Below are 21,118 nucleotides of genomic sequence, written 5' to 3'. Positions count from 1 at the left end.
CAGGTGTGTTTCTACCCTGTTCCCAGAGCTGGAAGAGGCCCACCAGAAGTGCCCACCGTGGTGGTACAAGTGTGCCCACAAAGTGCTCATATGGAACTGCTGCACCCCATGGGTGAAGTTCAAGAACATCATCCACCTGATTGTCATGGACCCCTTTGTGGACCTGGGCATCACCATCTGCATCGTGCTCAACACCCTCTTCATGGCCATGGAGCATTACCCCATGACAGAGGAGTTTGACAACGTGCTCACCGTGGGCAACCTGGTAGGGAGGAGAGAGGGAGAGGTATCTCTCCCACGCAGGACAGGAGAGGGGCCACAGGGCCCTATGGGGCCAGCTGGGCTGTTTGGAAATATGTGGCACTATTGGGGGGCATACAAGGGTCATTTTCCCAGCATAGGGGGGGCATGAGCTGATGTACAGGGAGATATATGGGGTGATCCATGGGACGTGGAGTTTGGGTTTTAGGGTATTTGCAGGCAGAGAGAGTGGGGATGAAGTGCTGGACATTTTAAGACCCAGAGTCAGGGGATCTGGGGTCTAGGTCATGCCCTGGAGGCAGAGGTGGGGGGATGGTTGACAGGTCTCCACTTTCAGAGGTTGTTGTGGGCCTAAGAGGGACCAAGAGACCTGAAAGTGGGGGCGTATAGCCATGGGCACCCAGGCCCATGAGGCCCCGGGGCATAGTAGCCCAACCCTAACCCCCTGCCCACTACCATTTCTCCAGCATGGTCAGGCCAGCTCCCCTCCGGCCTTTCCTGCCCTGCTATTGTTGACACACACTGATCCGCCCGCTTATCCCTGCCCATTAGGAGCATTATCACCTCGTTTCCAGCCTCTGTGGAGCCTGACAAAGGGAAAAAGCCGCCTCATCCTCCAGCCCTGCCCCGCCCTTCCCAATTCCCTTAGACATTTTTCCAGATGGCAGATGGGCAAGATGTTCTCCCCACCCTGAGGGTGCGGGGAGCCCAGGGAGAATAAAATTTGGGGGCCAGCAGCAGTAGGAGGACTGTGTGGGTGGCATGGGCATCAGACCCTAGACTTCCCAGCCTGTGCGAGGCGGGCACTTCTATCCCATGGAGATGCCTGTGGCAGCCATGCCAGGCTGGGCTGGAGGGGCAAGGGCGTGCTCTGGGCGTGCAGCTGCTGGGGTGTGCGTGATGGGCCTCGCCCGCTGCCTGCTCACCCCCTGCCCACACTCTGCTGCCGTCTGGGCACCTGCCACGGCCAGGGACAGCTACTGGGAGGGGCTCAGCATGTGCACAGGCAGGCTGTGGACCAGGGCAGCTGGTGCCCGGCAGGAGGGGGCCATGCCCAGGGAGCTTTCAGAGGCTAGGCAGCCCGTGCACCCCTGTGCCAGGTTTGTGGGGAGCAGCTCTGGTCTTCCCATGGATCCCTGACCTCGCCCCCTTTTGGCCCCTACCGTAGACTTCTGAGTCCACTGAGATTTGCTGAGTTCTGGGACCCCTGCCAGTCAGGGTAGAGAGGGTAGGGTGTAGAGACAGGAAGACTGAACTAAGCACCCCAACACCTGACTTTGAGATCTGACTCGTTCCCGGATGGGTGGCAGGAGCGAGCACTTGCTGTTTCTCTCTCTGAGCCCTCAACGTTCTCATCTCTGGGACAAGTGACAGTCACTCCCAGCTGCGTAGGGAGCGGCACACCAGTGAGGTCATGATGTGAACCACAGAGTGCTCTATGAGTTCTAAGTACTGTGGTGGAGGTCGGCCCCGAGAAGTTAAGTGACTGGCCCATGGTCACAAGGCCAGAAGTGCATGGGTTCGGGTCTGTCTCTGCTCTGTGGCCCAGCCATTGCACTCTTCACTCACATCCACACACACACGTGGGCGGTGGGTTCCGCTGCCTGCCCCCCCCCCCCCACTCAGGGCTCTGGACCGCCCCCCTCAGGCCCCGTGGGCTCTGCCAGGAGGTGGAAGTCACGGGGAGACTCCAAAGGCCCCGGGCTCCCTGAGGCTCTGTGACCCGGATGGCACCCCACCCCACAGGTTTTCACAGGCATCTTCACAGCAGAGATGGTACTGAAGCTCATCGCCCTGGACCCCTACGAGTACTTCCAGCAGGGCTGGAACATCTTCGACAGTATCATCGTCACCCTCAGCCTGGTGGAGCTGGGCCTGGCCAACGTGCAGGGACTGTCCGTGCTCCGCTCCTTTCGGCTGGTGCGTGAGGCCCCGGGGCCAGGCTGAGGAGGGGTGGGGTGGCGGTGCCAGGAGGGTCAGAGGAGAGATCCCCAAGAAGCCACTTGTGCTTCTCAGAACACTGGGAACCTCTCTTCCTAGAAATGGGGAGAAAGAGAGCACCCCCCTTATCACAGATGGCTGCCGGGGGCCGAAATGACAGCCCCAGGAGCTGACCCCTAGTGACCTTGGGTGACAGTGGAGCAGGGACCATATTGCAGACCTGAAGCCTGGGACTCAGGAAGCATCAGTAGTAGAATTGGGAGTCCAATTTAGTATCCTGTCTACCACCCTATAGGAGTGCTTCTGTATTTTTTTAACTTCATTATGGGGCCTTTCGTTCATGCACAAACGTATAGAGTATAATGAACCTCTGTGTACCTGTCACCTACTCCAATGGCCATTAACCTTCTGTCATTCATGTTCCATCCATCCCCCACTTCTGGGGGGGGGGGAGGGGAAGTAGGTGAAAGCAACTCCTGACACAATGTCACTTGTAAATACTTCAGTCTGTATCTTTAAGAGATGAGGGACTCTTTCTTTTGAACACATAAAGAGGATGAGGTGATCGGATAGGAGTATTCCCATTTAATAGAGAGGCAGACTGAGGCCTCAGATCACTCATGGGAGAGTTCTTTCTCCTAAAGATGCAGCTCCCTCCGGTTGGGCCGGGGGTCCCTGGGCCTCATTGTCCCCTGCCCTCCCCCTGCCCGGCAGCTGCGTGTCTTTAAGCTGGCCAAGTCGTGGCCAACGCTGAACATGCTCATCAAGATCATCGGCAACTCAGTGGGCGCGCTGGGCAACCTGACGCTGGTGCTGGCCATCATCGTGTTCATCTTTGCCGTCGTGGGCATGCAGCTGTTCGGCAAGAGCTACAAGGAGTGTGTGTGCAAGATCGCCGCGGACTGTAGCCTGCCCCGCTGGCACATGCATGACTTCTTCCACTCCTTCCTCATCGTCTTCCGCATCCTGTGCGGGGAGTGGATCGAGACCATGTGGGACTGCATGGAGGTGGCCGGCCAGGCCATGTGCCTCACCGTCTTCCTCATGGTCATGGTCATCGGCAACCTAGTGGTGAGTTACACCCACTGGGTGGCTCCCCCACCCCCACCCGGGAAACCCACACATATCCTTTTCCTTTATTTTTTTTAAATTTATTTTTGAGAGAGCAAGCAGGGGAAAGGCAGAGAAAGTGGGAAAGAGAATCCCAAGCAGGCTCTGCGCTGGCAGCACAGAGCCCGACATGGAGCTCGAACTCATGAACTGTGAGGTCATGACCTGAGCCAAAATCAAGAGTCAGACTCTTAACAGCCCCCACGCTTTATTTCCTTTAATCGGGCTGTCCTTCAAGGACTTTTTTTCCCCATGTGGTCACACTGTATGAAATCCCTAATACTTGCCTGTGTCCTACCTCTCCCACCCAAGAAGGCAATTTTATATGGTTTAACCCAGTGGCTCTCTAAATATCTTTTATTTATTTATTTATTTATTTATTTATTTATTTTTTAACGTTTTTATTTATTTTTGAGACAGAGAGAGACAGAGCATGAACAGGGGAGGGTCAGAGAGAGAGGGAGACACAGAATCTGAAACAGGCTCCAGGCTCTGAGCCGTCAGCACAGAGCCCGACGCGGGGCTCGAACTCACGGACCGTGAGATCATGACCTGAGCTGAAGTCGGACGCTTAACCGACTGAGCCACCCAGGCGCCCCAACCCAGTGGCTCTCTAATTTTGACCTGCTTGAGGATCACCTGGGAGTTTCTTAAAACCCAGATGCCTGGCCCCACTCCTGCAGAGTGATTCAGCAGCTCTGAGCCAGGGCCTGGGAATCTGCATTTCTAACGAATGCGGCTGCTGCCGGTGCAGAGACCACACTGTGAATAGTACTGTTGAAACTTAGTGTTTGGGACAAAGTAACATGATAACTGGAGTCAGACCCACGCTCCAGTCCCAGCTCCGTTGTCATCTGTGTGACCTTGAATAAGTTACTGCTCTCTGGTCAGCTGGTTTCTCTGACTTCACATGGAAGAAAAATGGCGGGCACCTCATGGGGAGGCTGAGAGGCTTGACTGTGACAATGTGCAGGAAGGTGCCACATAGTGTTGGCACCAGAACTTCTGGGCCTCCTGTCCTTCTCCCACCGGCTCACCCCTCTCCGTTCCTGGAATCACCCGGGAGCAGGGAGAATCCAGAGATGGCATAAACTGCCTCCATCCTGCCACTTTCTGTGGCTCAGGGCTTGGCCTGTGGGGCTGGCGCAGAGGAGGAGCTGCAGGAGGCCACGAGGCACAAGGGTGGGGGCTGTGACCAACATTTCTGTGGTAGGGCCCGGGAAGGCGTGTCTCCTCGTCCTGACACCCACGACTCCTCCCCTGGTCGGGGTGGGTGGTGTTCCTGCCAGGACTGCTGTGCCTGGCTGCCCCCTGCAGTGCCTGGCTGCCCCCTGCAGCAGCCGACACTGCCCTGGGCAACCGGGGTAGGAAGCCACACGTCCAGTCCCCACGTTCCGCAAAGTCTTGAGGAATCCTTGGGCTGCTGGGTCAGCGCTTCTCAGATATCGCTGAGCTCTGTCTGGGGGCAGGGGTAGACCGATGGGGAGGGGTGTCACCTCCACTGGGGAAGAGACCATGGGACGAGGTCCTGAGCCCCCAGGGAGAGCTAGGCAGGAGAACCCAGGCTGGCTGTCGAGGGCTTGCAGAGAGACAGAAGATGCCCCATCAGAACTTCGAGGCAGGATTGGGGAGGGGGTAGCTGGGTCTGAGAAGTTTGTGAAGGTAAGTTTAAGAGGCGAGGGTGACCAAAAGGGTCTGCTGTGGGTTTCTGTCTGAAAGTGTGTAAACTCAAAAACATTCCAAGCCCCTGCTTTGCCACTTACTGACTAGGAGACCTTGAGCAAATTATTTAACCTCTCTCTGGCCTCAGATTTTCTCATCTGGAAAATGGGGACGATGATGGTGATGACCTATTTCACAGGATGGTATGAGTGCTCACCAAAGCGCATGGTCTACAAGGCCAGGGAAGTCCAAATGTTACAGGCCTGTGGGGGAAGAGGGAGTGGTGTTTTAGGTACCCGCCGTTGGCATCACACCCCCAAGTATTAGGCTCCTACCATGTGCCGGTCCCTGCACAAAGGGCTTTACATGCGTTATCCCTAATGCTCTCCACAACCCTGGGAGGCAGGTAACGTTGGTGCTGTGCTCCGAGGAGGCAAGCCTGGAACCACACAGCTAGTGTGAAACTGAGCCCAGACTGGAACCTGGGCCTACGTCACGCCAACAACATCAGTAATAGCAGCAGTGGTAAGAATGACGGTGTCAATACCAGCAATAACAACGGTGACGACTGACCTCTATTTACATTTGTCTAGCATTCTGAGCACTTTCTGAGTATTTCTCTCTAAATCCTCGCCACCGCCCGATGGAGACATGCTGTTTTATCTCTGTCTTGTAGATGGGGAAGCAAAGGCTCAGGGAGGTAAGCTAGGAACCTGCACAGGATTTGAACCCAAGCAGTGTGGCTCCAGAGTCTGGAACCACTGCACTGCCTTTGTGTGCATGTCACTCTCACCCCCACCACACACACACGCACACACGTGCACACACACACATGCACACACGCCACTGATACCCTTTTCCAGCCCAGCTCTGTGGCTCTCTCACTCTGCTCAGAGGGAGTGGAGCGGCCCAGGGAGGCGGCACTGTCCCCGCCCACTGCCCCCCCCCCCAGTCTCATGGGAGGTGATGTCTGCCAGAGGACACTGCGGCATCCTGCCAGAGAGTGTGGGGACCCATGTCCCCTGCATCATGGCACTTGAGCACTTCCTCTGGGTTACTGTGAAGAAGAGGAAATGACCGAGGTCATAGGTAACCCGCCCCTCAGAGCCCCTGGGGGGAACATGGTGTCCATCCCCCTTCCCTCCAGCCCTCCTCCCCACGCCTTGCCCGAGGCAGCTATTTCTGTCCCAGGAAGGAGCCGTGTGCAAACCCTGCTGACCCAGAGAGCAGCTAATTCCCATCTCAGATGTGTTTCTGGCAACTGGATGCTTCCCCCCGACAAAGGGAAAGAAAGACCAATAAATTTTGGTTGGGGGCAAAAGCAGAAAAGTCTCTAGGGAGTATAGAGATGGGGAGGAATCCCCCTCGCATGTTCTCCCCAAGAGAGTTATATATGTATACACACACACACACACGCACACACGCACGCACTTTAAAGATCTTATCCTAACATGATTTTTAAGGCAATGATAAAAAGACCTTGGAGGAGGGGCGCCTGGGTGGCTCAGTCGGTTAAGCGTCCGACTTCAGCTCAGGTCACGATCTCACGGTCCGTGAGTTCGAGCCCCGCGTCGGGCTCTGGGCTGATGGCTCAGAGCCTGGAGCCTGCTTCCGATTCTGTGTCTCCCTCTCTCTCTGCCCCTCCCCCATTCATGCTCTGTCTCTCTCTGTCTCAAAAATAAAAAAAAATAAAAAAAAAATAAAAAAAAAAGACCTTGGAGGACCCGGTGAAAGCCAGGCAGTGAGAGACGCATGGCGAAGTTGGTCAAGGGTGGCATGTGGACATGTACAGGCTCCCCTACTCTTTCGTGTCCACTCACACACCAAGCCCTGACCCAAGGCCCCCGGTACGACCCAGCCCTGCCACCCCAGCTGAACTTCACCTTCCTCCTCATTCCCTGGGGGCGGGGGGATAGAGTGGTGGATGGTAGGGCCACCATACTGTGCAACTTCTGAGGTTACCATTCACACTGTAGCCTAAACGAATGATGTCCTCTAAAGATGTGCAATGACTGGAAGCCTGGGTCTAGTCCTGGTTGTGTTGTGTGTCGTAGGGCAAGTCACTCCACCACTCTGGGCTCAGTCTCCTTATTAATAATATGCTGAGCTGGCCTCAGAGTTAACCATAGTCTTCTGTGTACCTTGTACCTTCTGTCATTGCACGCATAACAGCCAACAAGTTTTGAGTGCCTACTGTGTGCTCTATTGATCTTTTAATCCTGACAACAATGCCGGGAAGTGGGCACTGGAATCATCCCCATCATACAGATGAGGAAACCGAGGTACAGAGCAGTGATATGATTTGCTTCAGGACACATAGCTAGTAAACTGGGGTTTTACCCCAAGCAGAATGGTTTCAAAGCCTGTGCAGCCCCATCTCTACTGCCATGAAAACCCACTGCATTGTATTCATGGCACTGATCGAATGTCTGTCTCTACTAGGTTGGAGAGCCACGACACCGCAGTGGGAGAGACTCAGCACATGCCTGTCCCTGAAAAATAAAGCTAGAGACCAGAGGGGTAGACCAGTCACCTCTTAAGGCCTTCAATAGGAATATGGGAAGGAAATTAGATGGAGCAGGGAATCCCAAAGAAAGAGAAGGGGGTGAATAACAGTAGGTCAAATGCCCTTCCCAGAGCAATAGCGTACAGGGATATGAACACCAGGGAGCACAGCCTCTATTAACAGACAGGAAAAAGGAGCGCCTGGGTGGCTCAGGCAGTTAAGCGTCTGACTTCGGCTCAGGTCATGATCTCGCGGTTCACAGGTTCAAGCCCTGTGCTGGGCTCTGTGCTGACAGCTGGGAGCCTGGAACCCGCTTCGGATTCTCTGCCCCTCCCCCACCCCCACTCTGTCTCTCTGACTCTCTGTCTCTCAAAAGTAAATAAACATTAAAAATAAATAAATAAATAAACCAGACAGAAAAAAGAAGGCTCAACAGATTCAGGGTCTCAATAAGTCCTGGAAACTCAGAGACATGAGCTCTGTTCTTTGTTCTGCATTCCCCAGCAGTGGAGTTAGAAGACAGGATCATGGAAAGAGTCCCTGTCACCCAGTGGGCCTCCCCAAATCCTGCCTCTGCCATGGTCTTACGGAATCCTTTCGTGCGCCTAGGCCTCAGTTCCCTTATCTACAAAGCGGGGAGATAGTAACACTCCTCACTTCCCCAAGCAGCTGTGAGAATCCCATTAGGTAATATTCTTTCAAACGCCCAGCATGTGGCCGTTCTGATCTGGAGGCCTGAGGCCCCTCAGGCTGGCCGAAGGCGGCACCCTCACGGGCCCAGGGGTTGAGCTGAGCTTCCTCCAACCTCTGCCCCCCAGGTCCTGAACCTCTTCTTGGCGCTGCTGCTGAGCTCCTTCAGCGCCGACAGCCTGGCAGCCTCAGATGAGGACGGTGAGATGAACAACCTGCAGATCGCCATTGGGCGCATCAAGTGGGGCATCGGCTTTGCCAAAGCCTTTCTCCTGGGGCTGCTGCGCGGCAAGATCCTGAGCCCCAAGGAAATCATGCTCAGCCTCGGGGGGCCCGAGGAGGCCGGGGAGGCAGAGGAGGCTGGGGAGAGTGCCTCAGAGGATGAGAAGAAGGAGCCGCCGCCCGAGCAGGATGACAAGGACCTGAAGAAGGACAATCACATCCTGAGCCACGTGGGCCTGGTGGACGGCTCTCCCCCCAGCATTGAGCTGGATCACCTCAACTTCATCAACAACCCCTACCTGACCATTCACGTGCCCATTGCCTCCGAGGAGTCCGACCTGGAGATGCCCACGGAGGAGGACACTGACACTTTCTCAGAGCCTGAGGATGGCAAGGTAAGCCCATCACGGGGCCTGGCTTGACGGGGTCAGGGGTGAGATAGATATGGCTTCAAACTTTGTGTGACCTTGGACAAGTCCCAACTCTTCTCTGAGCCTCACTTTCTCCATCTGTAAAATGAGGGTAATGGCACCTACCTCGGTGAGCATTTGGTGAGATGCTGTGTATAAAGCACATGGTACGCTCTCTGTGCCTGGTGACTGCTGTTACTGCTGTCAATACAGTGATTCTGATGGGCCTTCCCTAGTGTCCCTTCGCTCTGCAATGCCACCTGGGCCCCATCTCACCAGCAGGTGGTGCTCTTGGACAGGATGTTCTTACCTGTGACACCTTAGCTCCAGGATTGGGACCCCAGAGGCCTCTCTCAATCCCCCTCTGGGCTTGAAGTCCTTGCCATTATCATGTGTTTCTGTTTAGTCCCCACTGGGGCTAGTCCCAATCTCCCAGTGTGGGCCAAAGTGCTGGGTCTGCGGTCTGAGGGGTGGAGGGGGTTGGGGGCCAATCAGGTTGGGTATAAGGAGAGCAGAGGGCTGGGCACAGCCTCAGCAGGAGCCTTGACCCACCCACCCAGGAGATGCCCCTTCCTCCTGCCCCTCCCCTGCAGGGGTGACAGAGGGACTGGTAGTCATGCCCCAGCAGCTCAGGCTGAGGCTAGGGCCTTGCCTGGACCTCCCCGGGGAGCTGGTTCTGAGCCCCCAGGCTTCCCCTCGCCTGGCAGGGGAAGGGCTAGCAGATCAGCTAGGGCAGAGCCCCCTGCCCACCCCCACCCTATCGGCCTTGGGCCTGGCTGGGTACTGGAGCCTGAAAGAACTTTGCCCTAAAAGCTCTTGACTCCTTATTCCCCCTAAATATGTGGCATGCTGTCTTACCAGGGGGCCGTATGCCTGCCAAGCTATAAATACCCAGGGAAATGTGGCACCAACCTCGGTCTGAGGAGCGGGGGTGGGGGAGTGCTGGAGAGCTTGGAGGGCCAAGGCTCTGGGGACTCTGAGAGGGGCAAGCATGGCTCCAAGGGGGATTGTGGCAGCTGGGACACACAGGCAGGACAAATGACTCAGTGCGTGAACTAATGTCTGCCTCAGTTTCTCTTTCTGTCAACTGGGCACAAGGACCTCTGTAATTTTCTGGTCACCATTCTGGATCCAGAACTGCCCCCCAAACTGCCTGCAGGGGCCTTCAGAGGCCTCACCTCCAGCCATGAAGGGGTCCCCTTGATGAGGGAGCCTAGGGCTAGGAGCCTGGCCTGGGACAGTGCCAGCAGGATGTGGCAGAGCCCCGGCCAGGCCAGAGCACCAGCCTCCCCACCCCCCACTCCCACCCCCAGGTTCCTTTGGCCCCAGGCTGGAGCTTCAGCTGAGGAGAGTTTTCCTTTCTTTCTGGATTCCTCAGCCCAACAGACCCTGGGAATGGGAAGGCTTAGACCTTCATACCTGCAGGCTGTGGCAGCCCCAGTGCCATCCTGGCCCCTTTCTTGCTCCCTCAAAAGTCCCTTCAGGCCTCTCATTCCTCTACTATCCCACCCTGTGCCTCCTAGGACCCCCAGCCTGGCTCAGCCACCCCCCAGCCTGCTTGTCTCCAGCCTCCTCCCTTACCTGAGGCCCTCCCCTGCCTCCTTGTGCCCTCACCATCCCTTCCCAGGCCTCAGCCCTGCCCTGATCCACATCTAAGTGCCATGGTCACTGTGGTTCTTCTGCAAGGGCCGCAGTGCTGGCTCTATAATCCAGGGTTGAGTGGATGAATGAATGAAAGAATGATGAATGAATGAGTAGGTCTGCTCCACCCCCTCTTTCTCCTCTGCCTCCTGGTCTCCCATCCTGACCTCCTCCGCGCACCTGGTGGGAGGACCCAGGGGTCATGTGACCCTGTGGCCCCTGCAGCAGCCACCGCAGCCCCTCGATGGGAACTCCTCCGTCTGCAGCACCGCCGACTATAAGCCCCCCGAGGAAGACCCCGAGGAGCAGGCTGAAGAGAACCCCGAAGGGGAGCAGCCTGAGGAGTGCTTCACAGAGGGTGAGGACAAGCCTGTGTGCATGCACCCCCACCTCACCTGGTGCCTCCCCCAGCCCGGCAGCCCCTGGAAGGGACAGGCCATGCCAGGGGCCTGGGGCGGGGGGGTGGTGGTGGACAACAGCCCTGGCCTGGCCACAGCCAATTGTGCCCTTGAGGACATCTCAGGAGGACATCTTCTGTGCATCACAGAAACCATGCAGAGCCTTCCCCACCCCCCCACCTGATGCCGCCTGTTCTGACACACCCCAGAGGGAATACAACCCCAGGGAGGGGTGTCAGAGCCTGGGATGCCTCCCAGCCCCTGATCCCCTGAACCTCAAGTACACGCAGCCCCTGAGGGCTGCCTTGCAGAATCCCCGCAGGGCTCTGAGTGTGACCCGGCCCAAAGCAAGTGCCTGGGAATGGCTGCTTTAAGACCAGTCTCCTCCTTGGCCTTATCCGGGGAGAGGCCTGCCCAGCCCAGCCCTTCAGGAGATAGCCCTGCAGAAACACTGGGGCTGGGCTGGGCAGCCTGAAGGCTGCTTGGGAGAGGCGGAGAAGATGAGGACGGCTGCACCTGGGAAGGTGGTGGGAACACGCTGATTGTGCGTCCAGAGGCCGCCCCCAGTCCTGTGACATGGCGCCCTTGCCCCCTTCCCTCCTCCAGCCTGTGTGCAACGCTGCCCTTTCCTCTACGTGGACATCTCCCAGGGCCGCGGGAAGATGTGGTGGACCCTCCGCAGGGCCTGCTTCAAGATCGTCGAGCATAACTGGTTCGAGACCTTCATTGTCTTCATGATCCTGCTCAGCAGCGGGGCCTTGGTAGGCACGGCCCTGGGGACGGGCATGGGCAGAGGACCTCCCAGGGCTCCCTCCTTTCCACACCGTGGGAGGGACGAGACCTGGGCAGTCTGGGCCCCCAGAGAATCCTAAAATGACCTACCTGTGGTTGCAGGATATGAGGTAGAATGTGTGAATTTTCTTATAGCGACAGATGGGGTCCAGCTCCAGTGCACCCCCAGCAACAGGTGCCAACCAGCACAGAGGCGGGAAGGCCCTGGGAAGGTTGAGGTGGGGGGAGGGGGCCAGGGTTGAAGATGTGGCACTGTGAAGTCCCTCCGAGCAGATGACTGAGTGTTGCCCCTGGGGAAGGGGAGCTGAAGGGCTCCTCCCGTGGGAGAGCTCACTTGCCCCCACGGTGGGCCCGGGGAGTCTGCGAGAAGCCAGCAGCCTGCCCCTGGCCTGGCCCCCAGTGCTGCTGGGAGGCAGCAGCATAGGGCAGGTTTGGGGGGGGGCGCGTGGCTGTTGCCCCAGCCCCCCGCCCCGGCCACCCCTGGCTGTGCTGGCCCCCAGGCCTTCGAGGACATTTACATCGAGCAGCGGCGGACCATCCGCACCATCTTGGAGTATGCCGACAAGGTTTTCACCTACATCTTCATCCTGGAAATGCTGCTCAAGTGGGTGGCCTACGGCTTCAAGGTGTACTTCACCAATGCCTGGTGCTGGCTTGACTTCCTCATTGTGGATGTGAGTGTGCCCCCCACCCCCCAGCCCCGCGGCCAGATCCAGAAGCATTCCTGTGGCCAAGGACCTTAGGGAGCCCTGACTCGGAGGCTCTGCACCTCCTGATCACCCCACCCTTCCTTTGCAGGTCTCCATCATCAGCCTGGTGGCCAACTGGCTGGGCTACTCGGAGCTGGGACCCATCAAATCCCTGAGGACGCTGCGAGCCCTGCGTCCCCTGAGGGCGCTGTCCCGATTTGAGGGCATGAGGGTGGGTACTGAGGGGGACTCTGAGTAGGGCAAGGGATCGGGGGAGCAGCCAGTGCAGGGCAAGGTGAAGGGGGCGCAGGTCTATACTCCAGCCACCACTGGGGAAGGAGAGGCCTTGGGCTCTGGGCTCTGCTGAAGGCCAGACTTGAGGGCCCCCAGACATCCCACACCACCCAAGTGCCCCTCCGTAGCTTATCTCTGCCATCACTGGGAGGCAGCAGAGACTGCATCAGCTCCCAGGAGGGGCCATGAGGGCACCGAGGCCTGAGAGAAGAAGAAGGAAAGCAGGTCTGGGGTGTATAGGTGTCCCTCTGAGCCTCAGACTGGGGCCTGCCAGGGCTCTGAGACCTGGATGAGCCGGCAGGTGCTTGTGCCTGCCCGTCCTTCCCTCAGGCCCTTGAGAATAGAAGTGACAGTAAATACAGGGTTTGGCCAAGACAAATGGGATTTCCCCAGCCAAGAGAGGTCTGTTGGGAATAAAACCCACTCAGAGGGACAAACTTCTGTGAAGCAGCTGGTTGTAGGCCAGCAGTGCACTCAGCCCAGGTGACTCCCTCCTGTTCATGCTAGGGGCTGGCCAATGCTGGACACCTCCCCAACCCCCACCCCCACCCCACCAAAACCAGGGATCCTTTCCCACCAAGGGGAAATGGCCTCCCCATGGCCATGCAGCCAAGAATAGAGCTACCCCAGGCATCACCAGGTTTGTGCCACCTACTCTATCTGGAGGTCCTAAAGAGCCTCTCCTTGAAAAAGGACAGCTCTCAGATTTAGCCTGGCCTGACATAGTGAGGTTGGCCTGTGTGGCCAGCCCTGGCCACAGGGCTCCAGTCTCAGGTTCCTTCTGCTTTGAAGACCCCAGTGGCTTCTTTTCTGTGTCTGTGTCTCTGATGCTATGAGCAGATGAGCAGGGGGCCGGGTCACGGGGGCTGAGTTTCCTATGGGGGCTGAGGAAGGAGTGTTTGTCTCCTGCCTAGTGACCCGTGGCCAGGCTGCTTCCAGAGAAGCCTAGTGCCCTGACTCTGGGCTGATGGCTCCAGCCAAGCAGAGAGCCCTCTTCAACCACTAGGCCAGCAGCACCCCCAACCCTACTCTTCAGTTCCCCATCACCCACCCCCACCCCCAACATACAGCCCAGCAGACTTCTCCCCCTGGCCTGGCCCAGATCAACCCTCCTCCAGGAAGCTGTCCCTGAATAACAATGCCCAGCCCTGTCTGGTCCCCTTGTTAGTGTAGGTGGAGGGCCCTGTCCTAAAGGGGATTGGGTAAAGACCTGGCAATGACCCCTTCCCCCGGCCCCCCAGGTGGTGGTGAATGCCCTCTTGGGAGCCATCCCCTCCATCATGAACGTGCTGCTTGTCTGCCTCATCTTCTGGCTCATCTTCAGCATCATGGGCGTCAACCTGTTTGCCGGCAAGTTCTACTACTGCATCAATACCACCACCTCTGAGAGGTTTGACATCTCTGAGGTCAACAACAAGTCTGAGTGTGAAAGCCTGATGCACACGGGCCAGGTCCGCTGGCTCAACGTCAAGGTCAACTATGACAATGTGGGTCTAGGCTACCTCTCCCTCCTGCAGGTGGTGAGTGTAACCTGCTGCCCTTGCACAAAACTGGCATGGAGGTGCTCCTAGACTGTCATTGTCCCTAAGCCCACTGCTCCTTGTTAGGAGGCCGCCCACCCTGCTTCTGGTGCTGTGGGACCCTGACGTACTATCTAGACCACTCTGGTCTCTATTTGATGCCTGCCCCTTGGGGCTCTGGGGAGGACCAGGCAGGGGTGAGGAGGGAGACTTATGGATGGTGGAAACAGGAAGCAGCCCCTCCCCTCACGCCCAACCACACTCTCACAGGCCACCTTCAAGGGCTGGATGGACATCATGTATGCAGCTGTGGACTCCCGGGAGGTGAGTGGGGCTCCCTGAGATACGGCTGGTGAGCCAGCCAGGGAAGAGGACTCAGACCAGACACGCACAAAGGCACATTCTGCCCATCCCCACCCCCGTGCCGCCTCCTCAGGAGCCCCCAAACTCAGCAGCCTGGGGGGGTGGGTGGAAGGGTCCACCCCTGGGCCCCAGGCCCTTTCTGCCCACAGTGAGATGGGAAGCAAGGGGCAGCCAGCATGTCCCCCCAGACCTCCCCATTCCATCCCGTCCTGTCCTGTGGACTCTGCAGAAGGAGGAACAGCCACAGTATGAGGTGAACATCTACATGTACCTCTATTTTGTCATCTTCATCATCTTCGGGTCCTTCTTCACCCTCAACCTCTTTATTGGCGTCATCATCGACAACTTCAACCAGCAGAAGAAGAAGATGAGTATCCAGCCCGGCCATCCCGGGGCTCTGTCCTCCCTCCCTCTGCTCACCCGTCCCTTCATATACTCACTCATGCCACCTCAGCACCTGCTGTGCTGTGGCTGGCTGCGTGATTGGGGCAGCAAGCCTGGGTTCACATCCTACCCAGCGACTTTGAAGGTAGTGATTTGACCTCTAAGAACCTTATTTAAAAATGTGGTTGATGCTACCTGCCTGACTAGGCCATTCAGAGGACCCAACACGATACTGATGGAGAGCATCTGGCCCCAAACAAGCTATGGGGCAGTGCTGATCCTCTCCCCTCTGTCTGTCACCTCCCTCCCCTCCCTCCCTCCCTTCTCCAGACCCCTCAGTCCCCCTTCACTTCTTCCCTCAGCCCCCATCTCTGGCCCCTCCAGGTCCCCCCTCCTGGCATGGGGGTTGCTTTAAGGGTGGTGCCGGAGGTAGGGAGGTCCTGGAGGCAGAGAAGAGGGACCTCCAACCTTACAGGCCCCATCTCATTATACTTTGGAGGGAAAGACATCTTCATGACGGAGGAACAGAAGAAATACTATAATGCCATGAAGAAGCTTGGCTCCAAGAAGCCTCAGAAGCCAATTCCTCGGCCCCAGGTACCAGCCCTCTGAGCCCCTCCTCTGGAAGCCTCTATGAACCAATGAGGGCAAAATGCAGGCTGCACTCTGCCCACCAGGCTGTGTCGCTGGTGTGAGGCCAGGTCCACCTGCAGGGAAGCTGGGGTCACCAGCCAGGAGGAATGGGGCCTCTTTATAACTGCACAGAGGCACCGCGTGCAGGAGCGGCAGCTGCCTGATAAACCCCAGTCACTGCTTTACCCCTCACTTGGCCCTCCACAGCCCCCCAGTGTCCGCCCACCCCTCCAGCTGGTGGCCTCAGGGGCAAGGGCCCCTAGAAGTGGAAGGAAGAGGACCCTCCTGAGTGAGCAGTGACTTTGGGAGAAGGATGAGAGGTTGCTGGGGGACCTTTATGGGAGGAACGGTCCTAGAGTGAGGAAGATACCCACAGACCCCACAGGATGATCTGCTCTGAGGGATCCCGCCCCCTCTCCCCCACTGCCCTGGCCAACTCTGCCACAAGCTCTGACACACCTCTTCTCTCTCTCTCTCTGTCTGTCTCTCTGTCATGCTGTTGTGTCATCTTGTGTCTCCCTCCTGTCCACATCCTGTGTGGGTCCTTACCACTGCCCCCCCACATCCACCCACGTGCACCCCTGCACTCCTACCCATGCTGCAGAACAAGATCCAGGGCATGGTGTACGACTGCGTGACTAAGCAGGTGTTCGACATCACGATCATGATCCTCATCTGCCTCAACATGGTCACCATGATGGTGGAGACAGACGACCAGAGCCAGCTCAAAGTGGACATCCTGTACAACATCAACATGGTCTTCATCATCATCTTCACCGGGGAGTGTGTGCTCAAGATGCTCGCCCTGCGCCAGTACTATTTCACCGTCGGCTGGAACATCTTCGACTTTGTGGTTGTCATCCTGTCCATTGTGGGTGAGCGGGGCCAGGCCGGGCTGAGTCATCCAGGAGGACCGGGTGCTCCCGTTCTCGTGCACCTGCTCGTGCACCTGGAAAGCTCACACGCACACTTACACCCACACGTGTGCCCATGCACCTGGCATTCACAAAGTCACCCAGGGTGGGCTCACGGGCAGTCCGTCACCTGCGCACACGTGAATGCACAGCTAGAAACATTTACCTGACCGGTAGATGCACACTCAGGTGCCCATGTGCTAAGCGGAAGACATAAGATGGTGCCACTATCCATACACACAGGGGAAGTGCGGAGACGTGTGTGTAATTATGATAGCAACTAGCTAATATTTATTGATCAGTTATTACACACCTGACACTGTGCTATCCTGGGAGGCAGGTACTGTTGCCGCGTCTGCTTTACAGATGAGGAAACTGAGTCACAAACAAGTTAAATGTCATGCCCAGAGTCACACACAGAGCTGTCCTCCCTCTGTCTCATCTGTGGCATCTGCAAATAGCCTTGGGAGTCAGCCATACCCTCACCCCATCACCTTGGGCATATCCCACCCCCATCTAGCTGTGTCAGGGCAGAGATGTGGCCCCTGGCCCCAGGGCCCTGGAAGAGCCCGGCCTAATGGGTCATGCCATTCGGACCATGCTTCTACCTCTCCCTTATGGGGAAGAGCACACCAGGCTAGGCCCCCTTGAGCCCTGCATGCCCCCTACTCCCTGACCCAGCCTCCTACCCAAGGGCAGTGGTCCTCACCACTTCCTCCCTGCAGGACTCGCGCTCTCCGATCTGATCCAGAAATACTTCGTGTCACCCACACTGTTCCGAGTGATCCGCCTGGCGCGGATCGGGCGTGTCCTGCGGCTGATCCGCGGGGCCAAGGGCATCCGGACTCTGCTCTTTGCCCTCATGATGTCCCTGCCTGCCCTCTTCAACATCGGCCTCCTCCTCTTCCTGGTCATGTTTATCTACTCCATCTTCGGCATGTCCAACTTTGCCTATGTCAAGAAGGAGTCGGGCATCGACGACATGTTCAACTTTGAGACCTTTGGCAACAGCATCATCTGCCTCTTCGAGATCACCACGTCGGCTGGCTGGGATGGGCTCCTCAACCCCATCCTCAACAGCGGGCCCCCTGACTGTGACCCTACACTCGAAAACCCAGGCACCAGTGTCAGGGGCGACTGTGGCAACCCCTCCATCGGCATCTGCTTCTTCTGCAGCTACATCATCATCTCCTTCCTCATCGTGGTCAACATGTACATTGCCATCATCCTGGAGAACTTCAACGTGGCCACTGAGGAGAGCAGCGAGCCCCTTGGCGAGGACGACTTTGAGATGTTCTACGAAACGTGGGAGAAGTTTGACCCTGACGCCACGCAGTTCATTGCCTACAGCCGCCTCTCTGACTTTGTGGACACCCTGCAGGAGCCACTGAGAATCGCCAAGCCCAACAAGATCAAGCTCATCACGCTGGACCTGCCCATGGTGCCAGGGGACAAGATCCACTGCCTGGACATCCTCTTTGCCCTCACCAAGGAAGTCCTAGGTGACTCTGGGGAAATGGACGCCCTCAAGGAGACCATGGAGGAGAAGTTCATGGCAGCCAACCCCTCCAAAGTCTCCTATGAGCCCATCACCACCACCCTCAAGAGGAAGCATGAGGAGGTGTGTGCCATCAAGATCCAGAGGGCCTACCGCCGGCACCTGCTCCAGCGCACTGTGAAGCAGGCATCCTACATGTACCGCCACAGCCAGGATGGCAGTGGGGATGGGGGTCCTGAGAAGGAGGGCCTGATCGCCAACACCATGAGCAAGATGTATGGCCACGAGAATGGGAACAGCAGTGTGCAGAGCACAGGTGAGGAAAAGGGCTCATCAGGGGACTCTGGACCTTCCATAGGACTCATACCCATCAGCCCCTCAGACGCTGCCCTCCCTCCTTCCCCATCCCCAGGGCAGACAGTGCGCCCGGGGGTCAAGGAATCTCTCGTCTAGGCAGTAACGAGGTGGCCAGCTGAGCCTGGCACAGCCCCAAAGCTCCCTCATGGTGCCTGCTCACTGAGGGAGCAGGGCTTTGAGTCTGCGACTGATCGGCTCTCTGTTGGGGACAGGATTTGGTCACGCTGGGGCTGACACCCAGGCCATGGAAAATGGGAATTGCGCTCAGAGGCTCCACACTGGGCCTGAGGCCCCAGCTTCCATGATTTCTCATTTCAAGTTGTCCTCACCTCCTCGTGGGCCCTGCTGCCTCTCCTCTTGGGGGGAGGTCAGAACACCAGAATCTCTGCCCCCCACGTTGGGGAGGAGCCAGCCTACGATGGATGGGTTAGCTGCTCTCCTGCCACCAGAGTCTTAAGGGCTATAGGCCTCTCCTCAGGAAGTGGCTCAGCCCCCCCCCCCTCCAGACCCCTCCTGGATAAAGATATATTTTAAAGATTTTATTTTTAAGTAATCTCCACACCTCATGTGGGGCTCGAACTCACAACTCCGAGATCAAGAGTCGCAGGCTCCACTGACTGAGCCAGCCAGGCACTCCCTGGATAAAGATGTCTTAACCTCAGTGAGAGTGGACACCTGACCCCAGGGGCCTACCAGTCCGCCCCCCAGCTGGGACATAGCTTCATCCTGCCAGCTCATGGATTCCCTGGAGAAGGGAAACGTCACTGGTCCAGAAATGTCTCCCCAAGTCTGATTGGCCCCTGGATCCTAATGCATCTGGCTGGGGTTGTGGCCCCCGAAACCATTTCCTGCTTTGTCCATTGTGCAGGCCCCTGGCTCCCCTGGCTGGCCCCTAGGGGAAGAGCGGACAGAGGGTTCCACTTGAGAATTGTCTTTTTCTAGGAAGCACGGATGGCTAGGATAGGTTGGGTGTTGTCAGCTGCATCACTGCACTGGAGGCTTTCTTGGCCTGAACACCCAGACCTGGGGCGGGGCAGGGACCCTGGAGCTCTGGAGGTAGATTTCTGTTTCCTCCCTCCCTTCTTCACTCCTCCATTAGTGCCACAGGGCTCTTTGTAGCCTCACCAAGCCCTGAGATGCCCTCATCCCCCACCACATCTCTCTTTTCCTTCCTCCTCATCCTCTTCTTCCCCATCCTCAAAGTGATCCTAAGAGTGTTGTTGTTGCTCCCGTGTTAGAGATTTCAACACTGGGACATGCACAGCTCTCCTGACTCAGGCCCAACCTTCCAACTTCCATTTTTGTTGGCACCACTGATCCGGGCATGGCAGAACCAGCCAGGCCTCTGCTGGCTCCCGGAGCTCAGAGGAGGCAGGGAGACACCTGCACAGGTGTCATTGGATTTATTCACTTGTGTGTGTGCCTTGTGTCTGCCTCACACCTATGTGTACAGCTGTGTGTGTGCATTCAAGTACGTGAAGTGCTACGTCCTGTCTCTGCAAGTGTGTACCATGTCAGCATGCCCCTGTAGTCTGACTGGTGTGTGTGTGTGTGTGTGTGTGTGTGTGTGTCTCCTGTGCAGGCCTGTTGGTGTGGTGTGCCTGTGCTATATGTGGATAAATGTGAACGTGTGTGGGCAGGTTTGCACGTTGAGTCCCTGTTGACCTTAAGTTCCTCTTCTCTTTCTTCTTGTTTCTTGTGAACAGTTTGATTAAAACTCAGGAAGCAGCAAAACCTCCAAAACAATGTGTGTGTGTGTGTGTGTGTGTGTGTGTGCGAGCGCGCTCGCGCGCATACACGCTCGTGCGTTCCTGTGGCTGGAGCCTTCCTTTCTGTCTGCCCTGCTCGCTGGCCTCCTTGCTACCCGCTCTCCCTTCCTCCTAGTCTCTTTATCACACCCATTTGTCCCAGCCCTGCTCCCTGTCTCTTGCCTGTGTCCTCTGTGGAAGGAGGCCCCACTCCTTCCATCTTCCTGCACAAGTTCTGTCTCTTCCTGCAGAAGGTGCATCCTACAGAGGGCAGCCTCCTCCCTGACCAGCACCCTGCCCATGCCCCTTCCCTCCTCAGGCCCCAAACTAGGGTGGCCCCAAGAGCCTCAGCATCCGTTGGACGGGATACTTGCCATTGGACTGCATCCAGATTGCAGAGCCTCCCCTGCCCGTGGCCCCCTCCCCCACACGTCCACATCCATTCCCACTCTGGGTGGGAACAGGCCCAAGCCAGGCTGGCAGGCAGGCTCCTTTGTACAGTTCTTATAATAAACCTCCCCCTGGTGCCTCTCATGTGCGAGCTTCTTCCTTCCGCACCTCCGCATGTGGACACTGACAGGGTCTGAGGGCTGCAAGGACAAGAAGGGCTGGTGGGGATTGAAGCCGAATGAGGAAGGCTCGGGGAGCCTCAGGGTGGGGAGAGGGCCCCAATTCCCCCTCTGGCCCAGTCCAGCTCTTTCTTGCCCCCCTCCAAAAGGAGGCTTGGACTCTGAAAATTAAGAAAGGGGAACCTCACTAAAATGGAGTCGTGAGGTTCAGCAGAGTAAGCGCTCAGGCTCCACCACTCATCATCATTGTAGACCCAACAGAGATGACCTTGCAGGTGGACACCAATTTACTATCCCTGAAGCTGAGAAGAAAAGCTTTCCTCCTGCCCTGGCAACAGCCCAGCCAATGAGAGACAGTCACAGCTCGGCCAATGAGAAGCCACCATACTTCCAGCTCCCACTTCACACCAATGGACTTTTGTTTACAACAGCCTTCCCAAAGTCCCCCTTTCCTCTGTAAAGGAGCGCGTCCTCTCCTTTGTGGACATGCCCGCGGTTTTGCCCTCCTTGCTTGTT

At 57.1% G+C, this 21,118-nt stretch overlaps 1 protein-coding gene across 1 annotated transcript in view; it reads left to right on the top strand.

Moving 5' to 3' along the window:
• SCN4A (sodium voltage-gated channel alpha subunit 4) overlaps positions 1–19,952 on the top strand; it is a 28,517-nt gene extending 8,565 nt beyond the window's left edge. Inside the window, exons 11-24 of the mRNA XM_049636366.1 lie at positions 27–265; positions 2,008–2,181; positions 2,917–3,273; positions 8,299–8,787; positions 10,669–10,801; positions 11,448–11,602; positions 12,134–12,307; positions 12,432–12,554; positions 13,858–14,136; positions 14,407–14,460; positions 14,729–14,866; positions 15,376–15,480; positions 16,121–16,391; positions 17,156–19,952. Of these exons, the coding sequence (XP_049492323.1) occupies positions 27–265; positions 2,008–2,181; positions 2,917–3,273; positions 8,299–8,787; positions 10,669–10,801; positions 11,448–11,602; positions 12,134–12,307; positions 12,432–12,554; positions 13,858–14,136; positions 14,407–14,460; positions 14,729–14,866; positions 15,376–15,480; positions 16,121–16,391; positions 17,156–18,381 (3,917 nt within the window). The 3' untranslated portion in view covers positions 18,382–19,952. The remainder of the gene's footprint in view (positions 1–26; positions 266–2,007; positions 2,182–2,916; positions 3,274–8,298; positions 8,788–10,668; positions 10,802–11,447; positions 11,603–12,133; positions 12,308–12,431; positions 12,555–13,857; positions 14,137–14,406; positions 14,461–14,728; positions 14,867–15,375; positions 15,481–16,120; positions 16,392–17,155) is intronic.
• The last annotated feature ends 1,166 nt before the right edge of the window (positions 19,953–21,118 follow it).

The sequence above is a fragment of the Panthera uncia genome, chromosome E1, assembly GCF_023721935.1.
Source record: "Panthera uncia isolate 11264 chromosome E1, Puncia_PCG_1.0, whole genome shotgun sequence".
In the NCBI taxonomy this organism is placed as follows: domain Eukaryota; kingdom Metazoa; phylum Chordata; class Mammalia; order Carnivora; family Felidae; genus Panthera; species Panthera uncia.
The sequence above is the reverse complement of the archived record's forward strand: the minus strand, read 5'-3'. Positions and strand labels throughout refer to the sequence as shown.